Below are 18,687 nucleotides of genomic sequence, written 5' to 3'. Positions count from 1 at the left end.
CAAGTACAACACTTTTGACCCTAATGTAGCTCCATACATTTGACCTGTCCATAAACCCCAATTTAAAAAGCGAACAGGAGTTCCGCATTTTACATTTAGAATAACTTTAGGGTGTCTGTCATTTTCATATATGGAAGAGGCTTGTTCCACATATCATTTTTGATGTTTGGAATGTAAAAACTTTGAAGCAATATCTCAAAACTACTCAGAATGCAGATAGAACCTTATAATTCTAAGGTGGCGATTACTGTTGAGACATCTATTAGACAATATGTTTGTATGGTGTTAGTATTTGTTGACCATTTGTAGTGGATTTACATTTTACATTTTCCCTGTAAAGGTTTCAGAGGCATTTTTAAAATCCTGTCATACTCTGAAAGTTTAAAAAAATGTTGCACTTTTAAATACCAACAGAGTTTGGATTCGGAAAGAGCAATGACAATTCAGGTTGTTATTTATTTATTGGTATTGATATTTAGTTCGATTTTTTTTCCACATCTAACTCATGTCCTCTCACAGAACGTTTCGTTTTCATCATTGAATAAAAAGGTCACTGAGGAACATTTTTCATGGTAGTGCGTGTGAATGAAGTTAACAAAACTAACTAAATTAAAGTGACACCCACCCAGACCTTAGACCCTCAATGAGAGCAAGGAAAAAAAACTCCCATTATATGGCAAATTAAGGAAGAAACCTCGGGAGGGCCCACTCAAAGAGAGAGAGATCCCCCTCCAGGACGATCAGCTGACAGGTGCCACTGTCTTAATGTCTGTGTTAGTCTCCATCACTGGTGTCTGCATTGTTTGCAGCTCTCCTGTTCCTCATTGTCCTGCTGTGACCTTGTTCTTGATCCTCCTGGCAGTGGGTCCCTCTCCTCTTCCACCTGCATCTCCTCCTTGTTGTCTGTCTGTTCCGCAGCACCTTCATCTTCAGCCATATCAATACTGCTATTACTGCTATTACCGTGAGCAAGATCATGGCCATTTGTGATGGTGACATTGTCTGAGTTGCTGTCGGCAAACTCATCACAGCAGCGTTATTTCTTGCTGCTTATCTCATCTTCATTGCTTTCTCTTAGCCTTTTCCTGGATGGACTAGACACAGGGTCTTCTTCAGCACACTCAGTGTGTTTCACTGGATTATCTCCTGTTTTGTCATCGGAATCCTCACGCTGGGTGCTGCAGAGCTACTGCAAGCAAACTCATCCCACCATCTCTCTTCAGTTTTCTATCTTCCTCTCTTGCGCTCTTTCTGGATCCTCCAGACTCAGGGTCTTCTTCAACAACCTCAGTGGGTTTCACTGGACTATTTCCCGTGTCCTCGTCGATATCCTCACTTTGGCTGCTGTCGGCATTGCTGTCGGTGTCAGAGCTGCTGTCAACGAACTCATCCCATCATCTAAATATATCGCCATTTCTCTCTTCAATGTTGTCATGGTTGTCATTATTGTTGGTTTTCAACATTTTGGTTTTCACCGTTGTCCCCATCCTGGTGCTCACATTCCTGCCACATGCCCAAATTCACAAGAGGGGGCATGGCTCACTTGTCAGTGATTAAGTAAAAATTTTAACCGGGCATTGATTCGAGCATTATATTCAGGAGCTTGTGGACGCTGTCCTCTTGGTAAAAATAAGTTCACAAGAGGGGCGTAGTGCTCTTGCCTGCAATTTAGTAAAAATCATATTCGGGAACTGACTTGAGCATTATGTCCTGGGGCTGGTGGACGCTGTCCTCTTGGAAAAAATATTGGAGAGGGCGGCCTGCAAAATCAGGTAGAGAATTGTTACAATTACCATTCATTAATTAAACTGTGAGTCAGTACTGACTTAAAGGTCCAGTGTTTATTTAGAGGCATCTAATGGCAGAAATGGTATATAATATTCATAACCATGTTTTCATTAGTTTATTAATGCCTGAAAATAAGAACTGTGCTGGCTACATAATAGTATCAACCTGTATCTAATATGAGACATACTATTGTGGTATGCTAACGCCATTTTGCAATACACACCGAACAACTTTATTTTGTTGTGTGATCCCACACTCTACACTTTCTGTTGTTTTCCTTGGCATGTCTCTTCTTTTTATCCCTCGCTCTTTTCCTGTCCCTCTTCCTCCAATGAAGCCTTCAGGCAAATAATTTGTCTTGACGCTTTTTAGTTATTGAATTCTTCGAGTTACTCAAGGAATCGTTTCAGCTCTACATGGAAGCTTAAATGCTCTGAACGTCTTAAGACATCAGAAATTCACGTTATCAGGGCATTTTCTGTTGTCTTCATGTGCATTTGACTTGTTAAGATGTTAAATTTTTACCAGTTAAGATGAACAAATTTGACTTATTGATACAAGTGTTAAAATAGATGTAAAGAGCCAAATGGCTTTCGATACAGGTACTACACAGTCATTTCACATCTGCTTTATTATGCAACCTGCTACTAAAGACTGCAGTCAACAGTAATGTTACACATGTTGTATGACTTGTTTTCTGAATACTGTCAATTTATATCTACTGTCAACCATATGCAAAGTTATTGACTTTGACTTTTGCTAGCATAATGTTAGCTTTCTGGCTAATAGCTGAGCCAAAGGATTATATGAGCTGTGTGGCCTGGAAATATCTCCTGCTGCTACGTCATATCTAAGGTTCGTCCTATTTACTGGAGTAGGGAATAACATTTATAACTTTTCTATTTCATAAGAACCTTATGAAACTTATAATGACCGTTCCAGGTATTAGGTAAACCCTCAGGTGTTACCACAGAAACGAGTTATGGTTTGTGAAAAATTTTAGATTGCACAGAGCATTAAAATATGAATAAATATTCTTACTTTTCATTTCTTTGCTTAGTGACAATGGTATAAGTGGGATAAAGCCCTGCGAGGTGTCCATTATCAGTTTTTAACGGCCTTCGTGGAGACAGCTGTCCTCCGCTGCACATCGGCCGGCTCACGCCTCCACGCCTGTCTTTACCAAACTGGTAATGGACACCTCATTGGGCTTTTCCCCTTGTATATGAAGTGGGTCCCCTTTTATGGAGTCCACAGTGTTGTCCTACAGTAGCCCAGAACAGACAAACCAAAAACTGGCTGCAGATAGGGCCATTTGTTTTAGCATTTTAGAGTTTTTGTGTTTTCACGTTTGCCACCATAGTTTTCCTGTGCACAAGTTTTTATGAAACATGCTTGTACATGTGTACAAGCTGGGCTGACATTGGGCGAGAAGCAGGTTACACCCTGGACAGGTCGCCAAACTATCACAGGGCTAACACAACCATTCACACTCACATTCACACCTACGGACAATTTTGGGTCACCAATCAACCTATCCCCAACCTGCATGTCTTTGGACTGTGGGAGGAAGCAGGAGTACCCAGAGAAAACCCATGCTGACACGGGGAAAACATGCAAACTCCGAACAGAATGGCTCCCTCCTGGGATTGAACCAGGAAACCTCTTGCTGTGAGGCGACAGTGCTAGTTAGAATTGAATGTAAGGCCTTTCTCCCTGTATACAAAGCACTAAATGGGCCAGGACCAAGCTACATTGCTAACTCCCTTGTTAACTATTTGCCCCCAAGAACACTGCGATCATCTGCTGCTGGTTTATTGGAGGTTCTTAGTAATAGCTGGAAGAAGATTGGGGATGCAGCCTTTATCAATTACGCCCCAAAGCTATGGAACACACTACCTATAGATATCAGGGAAGCCAGCTCGCTGAATATTTTCAAAAGAAAGCTAAAAAATGTATCTGTTCACTTTAGCCTTTAACTAGCTCAGCCTTCACTCATACAGGTATAAAATTCTTTCTTTTTATGCTTTTACTTTACATTTATGCTTCTTGCTGCTGCAACTCTTTAAAATATTGTATTTTACTTGATTTTATAACTTATGGTTTTACAATTCTATGATTCTATGATGCCTATTTTCATATGACGCACTCGGTGCTTAAACTGCCCTTATTGTAAAGCACTTTATGCTGCATTTCTTGTATGAAAGGTGCTATATAAATAAAGTTTCTCATTATTACTATTATTATTACTGATGTGACTGATTCTTTTACAGTTATTAGTCAGACCCTATGTATTACCATCTTAATGGAGACAACCGTCGCAAAAACTTTATTTTGAGAGCCCCTCAACATGAATACATTTTGATTATTTTTTATTTTGTTGGTAATAGTTGTATAATATAGGCAGTATCACTCTAGGGTGTGCTTTAACTTCATTTGCTGCAGGACAGTGATGCGGTCCATACGCATCACTGTTGTGGCACAAATGATGTTAAAGCACTTAACACTTAAGTGTAATTTTGCTTAAATCTATGCCCTGTCTGTGTCACTTTATAATGTAAATGACTTCAACTTTGTCAAAAGTTCTGTGCTCCTTTCATGTTTTTATTGGTGGGGGCAAATGCACATGCTCTAAGTATTAAGGGGGACATGTGCCCTGCATCCCCCTGAAATCTACGCCTCTGGTATCCTGTGCAGTATAGGATGCACAGGATTTGAGTGCAAGCAATAGACAGCAGTAGCAAAGGTTATAAATAGTAGTAGAAGCAGTAGTAACAGAAGTAGTGGTAGTTTATGTTTGTTCAATCAAATCTCATGTAGCCTGTAAGCTAACACGGTGCTCTCCCAGCCAGGCTACTGTTGATTGGTCCAGGGACGGGCCTGCTCCGTAGCAGCTGCCGTCATCCTATCAAACGTGCTGGGGATGCTGACTGTAGCTGATCCCTCTGTCCTCTCCTGCTGATGGACTGCGGTCTGCACGGACTCTGTTTGGACACATCAGGTACATCTAAATTAAGCAGCTCCAGTCATTTGAGTCCCATAACGCTCCTGGTTTGACACTGTATTTGTAAATTACGGCTTAATGAAAATGTACGATTCTCTCTGGCTGTTTCTACAGCTTTCTCTGCTCCCTTCTTCTCTCTTTGTCCATCGTTTCATTTCATGTGGGTTGTGCAGTAATGATGCATGCTGTGTGAAATATAGGCTAGCCTATGTTTGACTAGAGATGTGCATGCTGTGCTGATGTGCATGTTGGTGTCGCCCTGCTCAGACGGATGGATGCTGAGGATCCGGGGCTGAGATGAGATAAGCGTCCTCTGTCTCCGCCGAGCTGCTGCAACGCCGAGCACGCAGGAAAGACGTTGTCACTTCGGAGCACCGGGATACAAGGATTTAACATTTTATTCCACCAGTGAGCTGCTATTGGAAAGACTCGTCTCCTCTTTGCACATAACCGCCACTTCGATAATGGTCCCGACGCTGCTCTCCAGAGGTGATGTGAGCTGAACTGGCGGGGAAGCCGCAGAGGAGCTGTCCGTCTGTCGAGGTGCGGATGCGGCTGTGACAGAAGCGAGCATGGCTGCCGGGAAGTTACTGCTCTACGCCGGGCTCTCTCTTTCTCTCTGCGCCCTGGGCATGCTGGCCGTGGCGATGTGCTCCGACCACTGGTACGAGACTGACGCCAGGAGGTACAGGGAGCGGTGCCGAAGCTTTTCCAGCCGCCGCAAGGACCCGGGCTTCATCTACATCCCCAACAACAGCCTGCCGCTGCGGGCCAGCCGGAGCAGCCTTCCCCGCTGGGAGGAGAAGCTGCTGCTGGCCCGGAACCGGCGGCAGCTGTTCGCCATGAGCGCCGCGGATGAGTGCAGCAGGCAGTATAACTCAACCAACATGGGGCTGTGGAGGAAATGCCATCGGCTGGGCTTCGACCAAGAAATCGAAGACCTGATCCGGAAAGGTAAGGATGAAATAAACAAGTCAGCTTAAGAGGCTAAAGTTGCAGGAACAGCAGTGTGTCATCAGACACCAACACGGCCGGGATGTGACATTTATCATACGAAAATCAATTAGGCTGCTGTGTGGTGATTGTGCATTTGACCAAAGGGCGAACAAGGGCATCGAGCTATTTTCTTGCATTTATGGGAGCAAATTCCGTCTGTGTGTGTGAGTGGGTCTGATCGGCCTGTGGCTACAGACTGCTTGTTGTCATGCTATTTTGCAGAAGAGGGGCGCATGTTAATCATGACGCTGAACAGCAGTACGTGCTGTGCTGTCCCCCAGTGTTCTCAGGTCTGAGATGGTACTTTAAGTGGTGCACGCCTGACCCTGCAACTGCAAATAATGACATAATCATTTCATGGGCTTGTCAGTAAGCACTCAGCATGAGACAGGAAGAGGTGGAGAGGGGCACTCAGAGCTGTTTCTTTAAGGTCCTATATCTTCCATCAAGGGTTCATTTATTGCTTTGTTCCACGGAGGAAGCCTTTACTCTGTTTCCAGGGACCAATCACTTCTGCATCCATTTAGGCCTAATGTCCATGGCTAGATGCACCTGCTAGGGTGCAAAAATGAGCCGGTTGGCCCATAGTAACCTTTCTGTTCTTTCTGTACTCTGGACATGTCTACAGTGTTCTCTATGATTGAGTAACACATTGCCCACTGATAAATTAAGGTATGTGTACCATTTAAAGATGTCATGACATCAAAATAGATGTTTAAAGGGACGGTTCACCCCCAAATCAAAACTAGATATTTTTTCCTCTTACCTGTGGCACTATTTATCAGTCTAGTTTGTTTTGGTGTGAGTTTCAGAGTGTTGGAGATATCGTCCGTAGAGATGTCTGCCTTCTCTCCAGTATGGTAAAACTAGATGGCACTCAGCTTGTGGTGCTCAAAGTGCCACAAAAATACATCTGAAAAAAATCAACAGCAATGTCTCTTTCCAGATATAATGACCTGGTCACTCAAGATAATCCACAGACCTTGTTGTGAGCAGTTTCATGAGGGACTATTTTCTCTCCACCAGCCAACCATTTCACCAAGCTGAAGGAGGTGTGCATCTACTGCTAGGTCACCTAGCACCACTTAGCTAGCTGATGTTACAGCTCAGCCGAGGAGGATGCCATTACTGTTTACATGTCATGTTGTCACAAGCACAAGCCTCTTGTCGTCCATGAGTAGATGCACGCTTCCTTTGCGTGGTGATGAAGTTAGGGGGTGTAGTTAAGTAGAAAATATGAAACTGCTCACAGCAAGGTCTGTGGATTATCTTGAGAAAATAGGAAATGATTTCTGGAAAGAGACACTGCTGTTGAGTTTTCCAAATTTATTTATTTTTTCTTTTGCCACTTTGAGCACCACAGGCCGAGTGCCATCTAGTTCCATTACATTGGAGGGAAGGCAGACATCTTATAGCTGATTTCTCAAACTTTTGGCAGCTCACACCACAACCTAGACTGATAAGCAATGCTAGAGATAAAAGAAAAAAATATGCACCTTAGATTTCAGGGTGAACTCTCCCTTTAAGTTTTTTTTTTTTTTTTTTTTTTTTACTCACATATGTCTTGCACTGATCTGGCCCAGCAAGGACAAAAGAAGTTAGGGTTAGTAGCAATTCTTTTATCATTTCCTCGAAAGGGGTTAAAAAATGGTGATGACTCATCCCACACTCAGGGATGTAGTCTAATTTTGCATCCAGTGACACACTTTATCGAATTGTCATGTTTGTCCTCCATCACCATAAATTCTGCCTGTTACCTACTTGCGCATAGGACCTACGAGCTAGCTCGCAATCATGCATCGTACGTTGTGGTTTTGGTTGTGCTAACTCCTTACGTTACCTGTCATTATGCCGTTCTGAGCTATGGTGTTGGGATGGCATCGTTGCAGAAGTGTAATGTCCATCCTCCCTCCAGTTCTCCCTCTCGGCCAGGTCACCCCGGTGAGTGTGAGCTAACTTCCATTAACATTAGCTCTGTTAGCTGTTGCCACGTTTGCACCATTAGCGTGGCCATTTTGGCTTAGCTACGTTCATGTTTGCATGTAACATCAGATTGGCTACTACATTTCAACTGACTACTGCAACAAGTCCCTCCCTTCCCTCCTTCCTGTATTTATAGGAAACACATAAATATGTGGAATCACATAGCACTCAGCTAGCTGTTTCATGGGGACTTTAAACACAGTATCACAGACTTTAAACTAGATTTTGACACAGGCCTATTTTCAAGACATGGCCTATAAGGGCTGATCATGTAGTACGTAAAATACCCAACATGTCCGGTTTGCATTTTCACTGAATTTTAAGACTTCATGCTCTCTGGTGTTTGATATCATTGCACTCTGAAAACCTTTGAGTTTGCCCGTAAAGCCTATCTTAAACCGATTTTTGAGGCAGATACTGATATTTGGCAATTAAAAAAATCAACTAAAAGTATGTTGGACAATAGCAACTTTTAAAAACATAAACACATATAAACAAACAATTTTGTAGATAATCCAGATTTGTTATCATTAGTATTTATTTTTTATTGAGACCAAGAAATTGAGCAGTAGGGTGGGCAATTTATCAATATTATATAGATATTGTGATATGAGACTAAATATCTACTTAGACTTTGGGTATCACAATATCGGTCTGGTTTTTAAAGGCTGCATTTTAGTAAAGTGATGTAATTTCCTAAACTTCCCAGACTGCTCATGATGTGTTATTAATTGCCATTTGCCACATAGTAATTATATCCACATTACTAATGATTATTTGTCAAAATTCTCATTGTGTAAATATTTTGTTAAAGCACCATTTGTCAAGCTTACAATATCATAGGCATATTGATATCAAGCTATTTGGTAAAAAAAAAATTGTGATATTTGATTTTCTCTATATTTTAAAGCCTTACTGAGTGGGGCATTTTACTGTGTAAAAATCAACGTATCAAGTCACTCAAGTGTGTAGTGGAGACACTGTTTGGCATCTCTGTCTTGCAGTCTTTTATTACTTTTTGGCCGACATATCCATTGATACTGATACATAAATCTGCACTAAGCTGATATCGGCTGATATATCTGCCTGGCTGATATATTGGTCTAGTTCTCATATTTTGGCTGACTGTCAAACAATATAAGCAGTTTCAAGGCAAAACAACTTATTTTTATTTTGTTTTTATGTTACATTATTTTTTATACATTTTCTCGAATAAACATTGGATCCGGTTGTTACCAACATTTTCATTAAACATGACATATTATTGAGCTGACACTTATCACAGTATGAAAGATGGCAGTTAAATATATTGTTCCAGTTAAATCCTACAGTTAAAAGTCATTCAAACAACCGGCATGATCCCTGTTTCCGATGAGTGAAAGATGTTTGTAACCAAAATCAAAATTCATCATAAAATCCACTTCAGACATAACTCTACACAAGTGTCTACTTCAGATGATACTACACAGTCATGTTGTGTGTTAAAAAGATAGGGAGGCTGATGTTTCTGATGGAGGCTACTGGTCTGAGTCCAAGCTCGAAGAGGAGAGGGTGTGTGTACTCTTTGAATGCTTGTGTGTGTGTGTGTGTGTATGTGCTGCAGCTGTGCCTGCCTTTGAGGATGCCTCAATGGCCTTGATGGCCTACCATCTGCAGTAATGGGCAGCACACAGTCAGTGTGCTCAGTGATCAGATGAATGCCTCCATAGAGGGGTCTGATATATTCCAGCTCTCAGCTCCATCAGCATGGAAAAGTACACCGTGGTTTATTATCATGATGCATCTGACAATAACTTCACATTGATGGGTCAATAAGGACGCAACTGTGCAGATTAACGCTGTTTATCTCTGTGTGCTCTACATGTGCAATAATGCAATGCGTGTGCACTTACAGCTCACTTTCAGCCAAAGGGCCGTCATACAGAGACATCCAGCTGCCAACCACTATGTCTACCAACAATAACTACAACTAACATTATGCTACTATAACCACATATAATGCTAATGCTGATGCTAATACTACTGCTACTACTGATACTGCTAATATTACTAACACTGTTACTGCTACAATTTCTGTTGATGCTACAGGCCAACTACTACCACTGCTGCTGCTTCTGCTACTGTTATTGCCACCGATCCTGCTATTATTGCTACTAATACAGCTGTGAATGCTACTGCTATTGCTACTACAGATACTGCTGCTACTTCCACTGTTAGTGCTACTGTTTCTGTTAATGCTACTAGTCTACTACTACTGCTGCTGCTTCTGCTACTCTATGCTAACACTGATCCTACTGCTAATGCTAATGCTACTTCCCATGCTATTGCTACCAGCAATACTGCTATTGTTACTACCACTGTTACTGCTACTGTTTTTGTTTATGTTGCTGCTACTTCTAGTGTCACTGCCTCTACATCTATAGGGAGTAGCATTCTAGGATGTTGCTGCCATCTTCATGGCTATATTGTACATATTTGTTCTATTTTATTTTTTTCATGATCTTTTTCATATTTTTATTTTAATTCCATATTTATGTTTTTATCTTGCAGTACTCTGCCATAATGTCTTTATTTATATTTTTATGGTTTGTTTATTGTATGCAAACACCAAGGAAATCCCCTTGTAAACGGAAACCTTTATGATTTTGATATTTTTTGGGGGCATTTTAGCCTTTAATTGATAGGACAGTTAAGCATGAAAGGGGGACAGAGAGAGGGAGTGACATGCAGCAAAGGGCCACAGGCTGGAGTAGATAGTAGTTCTGATTTTAACTGCTACAACCTTGTGGTGGTACCCTGAGTAGTGTTTTGTGTTTGTTCAGCAGTTCTTTTTGACACTTTCAAACCGCCAGCGGATGGCACTCTTACCTGTATCCTTCACTGTTGATAATGACACATTCCCATTACCTATTGCTACTACTACAGTTGCTAATGCTACAACCACTGCTACTGCTACTATCGATACTGCTACTATTACTGTTTCTGTTGATGCTACTACTAGCCTACTGCTGCCGCTACGTTTACTGTTAACGCTTCTACTATTGCCACTTGTGAAAAATACTACTATTGCCAGTTCTACTGCTACTAGCTGATGTCTGCCATTTGTTACTACTTTTACCACTGTCTCTTTTGCTACTTCTACTGCCACTTAATGGAAAAATCTGAATAATTAAATAATTGTAGAGACATTGCTTTATGTGTCTGGTCAGAGGGGGGGAACAGGGGGACCTTGGGCTGAAGACATTTCTAAAACTCTGGCTACCACCCTGCTATCCCACAGGTCATGTTTTATGTAAATTCAGTAGCCCTATTTGTCATGGTTGTACCATTGTATTCACACTATCCAAGCATTTGATAGAACTTCACTCCTTTGAATTTACAGTAGCCTAGCTTTCACTGACAAATATTAAGCCCAGGGGCCTGTCTCCTCCTACAACATGCATTGTTAAAAAGAACATTATTCTAATTTTTTAGGGATTTTGCGAGGTCAAAGGTCAGAGCAAAGCACTGCAAAGCCTTCCCTCCACATGCTGTTTCACTTTTATTCCATTTTAATCTCCACAGTCAAATCACAGGTATACATGATGATACATGATTTCTGTATTTCCATCTACTAAATGGCCTCATGCTGCTGTATCATAATGACTTTACATTCCCTTGTGCACCCTTAAGTGAAACGACAGGAAACTTTCATGCAATCATTAGCCACATATTTAAACCCTGATGAGTAATTTCCTGTCCATTTGAATAAGGTGGTGCATATTTTATATAAATAAACATGCTAATTGTTGTTATATGTCAGAAATGAGTCATAAACCAGAAGCACTTATCATATCTTGGAGCACGGATCAATCCCAATCCACATTTAGCTTCATAATTAACAATTCTGAAACTTCAGTCTCTCCATGCTCACCCATCTCTCTGGCATTGGATGGATTTATTGAAGCAGGAGAGTGAGGAGAGAAGCAATGCCCCCCATCGCCGGTTACAGTATGAGAGCAATGATGTGTGTGTTTGTGAATTTGGAGTGGGTAAGTGTAGGTTATTCAAACAGTGTTAGAGGGATGCTGACCAATGCTTTCTTACTGTCAACAAATCCCTGTGCTCATTCAAACCAACAATGAATGTATCTACTAATTAGAAGTGGGGGAAAAAATTGATACAGCAAGTATCACAATATTTTTGTGTGGTAATAACATCGTCACACAGTGCCAAGTGGTGATTTTTTTTTTATTATATACAATTATTAATGTTACAAATATAATTGAAACTTTAGGTAGCCTACTAGAATATATAATCAATTGCTTTTTCAGTCCACTAGATACATTTTGTTGCTACAAAAAATGGCTGTAGTGAGACGAACAGACTGAAAACTTTATCTTATTAGATAAAACAGATGTTGACTAAAATCTCAAAAATCGCAATGCTTAGCATTTTGCAACATATTTAAATTGCGATCATAATGTATTGTGACTTAAGTATTGTGATAATATCATATCGTGGGGCTTCTGGTGGCTCCTACCCCTACTACTACTAATGAGTATTGTGTATCAAAGCCTGATATATCTTCTTCCTCTGTGCCATAGAGCTCCATTGTTATCCAAAAACTATTAAAAACACATCAGTGAGCCACACTGTTGCACAGGGTGACATGTTCCTTCATTACCATGAACAAACACACTGTAATTCATTTTGACTCAATTGTGATTCAATTATGAGATGAGATTTATGGCCTTGGTAAGAACCAGTGGGCTAAGAGCCTCAGACTGGGTACAGAAGTCAGAAAGTATTGAGAAATGGACTAACACGTTGGTTTTAGTTTTTCCATTGAATTTACTGACAACAGGAAAGATATAGATAATTACAGCCTTATCCTTTAGGTATACGCACACCACCTGGTGACAATGTAAAATCAATGACATCTGGAAAAGTTAAAAAACATTTTATTCGATCCATGGACACGATCTGAGACAATGGGGCCCCAGACTAAGGAGCCCAAAAGGTCCATCTGTGTATGTGGCAATACAATAGGGCACAACACAAAATGTTATGTAAGATTATCAACAAAAATCTGTGATGCAGATTATATTTTCTCTCATTACAGTGATACATTTTCCAGTGTAAATAACATTCCACAGTCAACACAAGGCTTACTGCTGCCTAAGTATGCACATGCAGCTATATATTGTAGAAAAAAAACAAAACAAAAACAAATCGATATATTTATAATAGATCAGATCAGATAGCTATTCATATCTTTAAAACATGAGAATGGGATCAGGAAGTTCTTTAACAAGTTTGAATGACAGTCACTTCATTGCATAGCCTTTCGGTTGGAGCCTCTCAAACCCTTTGGGCTCTTGTGCCCAAAGGGCATAGCTAATAACCCAACTATGAGTTTATTACAAACCTTTTACTATTTATTTTGAATATACATAACATTAATATCTGTAGATACTAGATCTGAAATACTATAATGTGCAATCTTGAGCTTCTATTCTACTATATTTGAGAGGCAAATATTATACTCTTTATTTCACTGCATGTACAATTAACAGCTCTAGATTCAAATTATTTTCATCATTAAGATTTTACATGAACATGTCTGCATATTCATAGCTGCTGGGAACACAGAAATGGTTTGCTACAAAACACCCATGTGTAGTGCGTCAGAAGCCACTGGAAACACAGCAATGGTTTGCTATGAAACACCCATGTTTGGTGCCTAAAAAGTCACTGGAAACACAGCAACAAGTTGCTACAAAACACCAGTGTTTGGAGCCTAATAAGCAGCTGGAAACACAGTCACTACAAAACCCATATGTGGTGCCCAAAAATCCACCAGAAACACAGCCATGGTTTGCTATGAAACACCCACGTCTGGTGCCCAAAAAGCCACTGGAAACACTGCAGTGGTTTGCTACAATTCACCCATGTGTGGTGTTGAAATACAGCAACAGGTAGCTATAATTCACCCATGTTCAGTGCCAAAAAAAGCTGCTGGAAACACAGTGATGGGTCGCTTCACCATGTTTCGAACAGTTGTCTGCAGCTTGGCAGGCATCTTGCCTAGGTGTTACACCATCATCCATGTCCTCCACCTCCTGAAGTAAGTCAGCTCATATATTACATCACTATAGAAATGTTGATATGGTGCGTTTGAAACGTGCACATGTAACGTATTTGTGGTTTACAGAAACCTTAAATGCCAACATTTTCCTCTGGGGACTGGGTTGCGTGTTCTATAAATACATATCATGTGTGAACATACTGAATAATAGTTTCTGTAAGAATCAATCCAAAGGAACATCAAAATACAGAAGAGGATCAGGACATGTACTGAGCTGACCCGTAGGTGTTTTTGTGCAGTCATCCTTTCTCTAAATAGGTCACTGCCATACCAGCGTTTAATTGTTGCTGTTCATTCACCATAATACTCATGTTGATAATCCCAACAGTTGGCATATGTTAGCTTGGTCTCTGATGCCGTGACTGGGCGCGATATGTGACCTCCTGCTGTGGGAGCAGCTCACTGACTCTCATTCTGTCTGTCACAAGGAAAACCTCCTGGAGAGAGAAAGGGAGAGATAAAACAGCAGCAGAGAGACATCAGGCTACAAAGTGGTTTGGGACAGAGGATGAGAAGAGAGGAGGGAGGAAAGCCAAGGATGGCTGTGGAGACGAGGATGTCAGAGAAGAGGATTACATAGAGAGGAGTGGAGGGGGGGTGGGGGGTTGGGTGGGTAAGGCCTCCTCATCTCGCGCCATCTGTTGTCGCTCTGTGAGGAAAAGGCCTTTCAGGTCCTGATCAAGACATTCACAACCCCGTCCAAGCAGAGAGAGCAGGGAGAGGCTCCGGATTGGATTACCTCGCTCCCTGGAGGCCCAGTATCATGGGGAGGGCTAAATTAGACACTACGGGAGTCTAAAGGTGCCTCATAGGTGCCCTGCCAATGAGCCTGCTGGCAAAGCTGCTCATTTAATAGACACATGGAAGTGGTGAAGGGCAGGCGGGGTGGTTGTTTTCACTTTTACTTTGACTGGCTGGTGGTTGATTAGTAAGTGAAGTAAGCTGGAAGCAGATCAGCCCTCCACGTTTAATCATAGTGACAATTAAATGGAAAATCTTCTTTTCAACTAATTATCTGTATAGTGTTGTGGACTATATTGTAGGCCATCTGGGAAGTTTTGGAAGCTGTATCACTACAGCTTTTATTTTTAGGCCCCGAACACCAACTGGTGCGAGGACCCTTTGTAATGAAAGGAATTATTATTATTTATGCAAATTAATCACATTTTGAGTGGCTAAAAGTGCTTGAAAACTCACAAAACTTTGCACACATATCAGAAGTAGTAAAAAAGTCAGAATTTTTTTCAATACCCAGTAATTAAAAACACAAAACAAAACAAAAAAAAGGCAAACGTGGCACTCAATGCCTCATCATGCTGATGTTTGTAGCATAGTGTAAATATATGGCGCTTTCGTTGCAAAGAATGAACAAAATACGCTGGCCTCTGGAGAGAACACTTTTCCTTACAATGAGTCTTGGCGGAGCTGTTGTTGCTGCTGCACTCGTCGCCATCTTCTACATGTTGTTGTTCTTCTTCAATGCTGGTAGGTGTTTTTCTTCTACCTGTGGCATTTAATGGCAGAACATTTGTAGTCGTACATGCTGCCCCGTCAGGTCTGGATTAATTGCATAGAGTCACGTTTTCAGAATCAACTTGGTATCATAATATCTGTTCTTGTGACACCCCTAAGTCCAACAGTGTTTTAGGACTGCAGTTTAAATTATGGGAGTACTCTTGTAAGTATCTTTTGTCCTTATTAGACAGTGTATAGTAGAGCGATGACCGAAAATCAACGGAGAGAGAGAAGGGGGTGATGTGAAAAGGTAAATCCCAGACCTTACGTTACTTTCTTTTCAGAACAGAGCGATACGGCCAGGTAGTCACATGTAGATATGTTGCCAGGATGAAACACCACCAATAAACCTACATATGACTGCTAAGGTGAAGATCCCCACGTCATTCATCAAACTCAGACTGCTGAAGCCTCATATAAGCTCCTGCTGAGCTTTAGTATGAATATTTAAGACAGAGCGAGTACTATGGATTGTGCCCCCCATCTCCTACTGTGAAGTTGCTCTCTTCACCAGTTACTATATGTTCAGTGACCCATAACTCATTCAGTGTGCTTAGGGTGTGTTTGTGTTGTATTGAGATTTACTCCATCCTTTAAACTAGCTAATTCTGCCACCAGGTTGTTCTCGGTGTAAGGCAGAGTTACCAGAGTGAGGTTTTTGTGTGTGACATGGTTTGTTGCAGCCACAGTAGCAGACACAGGGGTTCTCTCGTCTTCCTGGAAACAGTTAAATTATTCAGACACATGTGGCAGCCCTCCTCATTAGTGCCCCTGCAGTCTGCACCCCAGCCAAGGAGACTGACTGACTGTGCCCGTTAGCTGCTGCTCCAGTAGTTTGCACCTTGAGACAAATGAAACACATCTCAGACTGTATCTTCACCATGGTTCAATGATGCCATCCACCCAAATAGAACTGAAAATGTTTGAAAATGGTTTTCAAAATGCAAGAGGAGTAATACTAAGCACTCTTGAATATTTCATATCATATCATCTTGAGTCATCAGGAGCAGTTTGGCTTTCTTTCTAACAAGCAAATGCCCTTTTCTTCAACATAGCTCAGTGGGCTCTGAAGATGACAACTGATGTACATCCTGATTAACTGGTGCAGCACATTGGACAAAAGAAACTCACTGTAAGCTTCAGGCAACTTTTCACATAAGGCTCACTCTAATGGTTTTCAAGCCTTATTAATACATGTGGTGTTTTAAGATCAGGGGTTGGATCAAATGGTTCAGTGTGTTCTTTCGGCGTGAACACTACACAGTGTTAGCATGTGTGATTTATGACAACTAATGACTTTATTTCTGTTGTCATTGGAGGTTTTTCCCTCTTGGAATATGCAGCTGTTGAAGCATGTGCTAACTTCTCATAGAAATAAGTCTTTCAGTGATACAAGATACAAACAAGCTAACAGAGTATGACATGGATTTTTCATCTGAACGGGCAATTTTATTTGTGTACATGTCTTGGTTTGTTTCAGTAATACTGGTAACACTTTGTGTTAAGGTGCAGAAATTCCTGGGGAGTTATGAAAGAGAGACGGTCCTACTCCATAATACGAACACATACAGTAGGTTGCTTGTACAATCAGCCAACTGGTAAGTGGCGACTACTTGTGGTTGTAGTAATAATGACAGGAGTCAAGGAGGAAGTCAGGTGATGTAAGAGTAATATGGATGGATGGATCAAACAAACACAGGACTTTGACCCAGGAGACCACTGTCCATACTTTACTGATATACATGTTGTTACATAGCTGAAGTAATATAAAAAACTTATTTATTTCAGCCCATTCTCATCCACAGGTCATCAAATACAGATGCTTTGTCATGTTCCTTGGCGTGTGATATCAACGCCAAAGGCACCCTTTAGCGTCTTATAAGAAGCACCAGGCTTTCAGCTAACTCCAATGTAAATCCATCCGTGGCAGTACTTGATGGTAAAAGCAACTGACGTAGTATAAAGAGTGAAAAAGTCTGCATAGGGAGAGAGGGGAGGTGGATGGATTATACAAAACGAGACTTTCATCCATGACACTGCAGTTTGTGTTTCGTGTGAAATCAAAAGTCAATGTTCGCTTAACGTGATGTAGCTACCATACATACTATACCTATGTTTCAGGTAATACCAAAAGTCAAAGTTGTTTTAACGTAACGTTACACAACTTACGCACTGATGTCACTCAGTTGAGGTATTTACATCATGTTACATCACTTGCTATTGTTTCGTAAAAAACAGACTCACTTTAACCCAAAACATGATCTTCTTTCTAAACCTAGCCAAGTAGTTTTTTTTTTGCCAAAACTTATAGTCCATTTCCGAACATTAGTCATGTGTTACAATTTGTTTGATGCTAAAGGGTGCCCTTGTGCATTGCCTTAAGAACCCGAGGGGCTTGTCAAAGTGCTGGGCTTTGAAGACACAGGAATAAGAACAGGTTGTTATTTTAACCTGAACATGATGTTTTCCAAGGCTAACCAAGTAGTTTTGTGCCTAAACCTAACAACTTTAACCACATTTAAAACTGCCTCCATGAATGGTCATATATAGCCTATTTTGTCATTTAGGTGTGAGGATGTGCTGATCTCTTGCCACTGGTAGGTACGCTAATTTAGGAAACGCCCTTGTGGATGGTATTAGAGTGTAGGAACAAACAACCTATGTGATTGTATGGTTTTGAGGACTTGTTGGAAAGAGAATAAGGAAAAAATCAGGAGGTAACTGCGAGGGGAGGCAAAGTATGCAGCTTATGCAGCTGTTTGATTAAAAAAGTTAACTGCATTCATTTGAAAGCATGCTTTAGTCTTCTGCCTGTGTGAGAATAACGAAATGAAAGTGCCATTTATTGTCCAACATCTCATTTGTAAAACAGAAGTTGGTCCATGTGTCCTGGAATAATAGGGTGGGGGGTAGAATCTTTTTTTCAGCAGCAGTTTCTTTGCTTAAGAGCTGTTGCTTTGAATGGCTGCCATATTGGAAAGCTACATAAGTTAATAATAGCTCTAAGATGGCAAAATCTTCCCTGAGAGGAGTTAAATCATCAGTATTCTGTCCAACACTTTTGCATTGTGTGGTCTTTTGTTCGCCTTTCAGTACATACAGAATATTAGGGCCATTTTGTAATATAAGAAAGCTTTTCAAAGGAAAATGAAGAAACGTGCATATGATGAGAGCAGCTTAACATGCAGCGGGTGCATTTGACTCCCGTTTAGATTTAACTGTGTGTCTGTTTGAAAAGGCCAGAGCCAGAGAGCAGCTCTGGCTGGGAGAC

At 41.0% G+C, this 18,687-nt stretch overlaps 1 protein-coding gene across 1 annotated transcript in view; it reads left to right on the top strand.

Annotated features, from left to right (window-relative positions):
* Positions 1-4,276: 4,276 nt before the first annotated feature.
* The window catches only part of tmem178bb (transmembrane protein 178Bb), a 188,922-nt gene continuing 174,511 nt past the window's right edge, over positions 4,277-18,687 (top strand). Inside the window, exons 1-2 of the mRNA XM_050036413.1 lie at positions 4,277-4,789; positions 5,060-5,746. Coding sequence (XP_049892370.1) covers positions 5,365-5,746 — 382 coding nt within the window. The 5' untranslated portion in view covers positions 4,277-4,789; positions 5,060-5,364. The remainder of the gene's footprint in view (positions 4,790-5,059; positions 5,747-18,687) is intronic.

Source organism: Epinephelus moara, chromosome 23, assembly GCF_006386435.1.
Source record: "Epinephelus moara isolate mb chromosome 23, YSFRI_EMoa_1.0, whole genome shotgun sequence".
Lineage (NCBI taxonomy): Eukaryota > Metazoa > Chordata > Actinopteri > Perciformes > Serranidae > Epinephelus > Epinephelus moara.
This window is presented reverse-complemented; position numbering and strand designations above follow the sequence as displayed.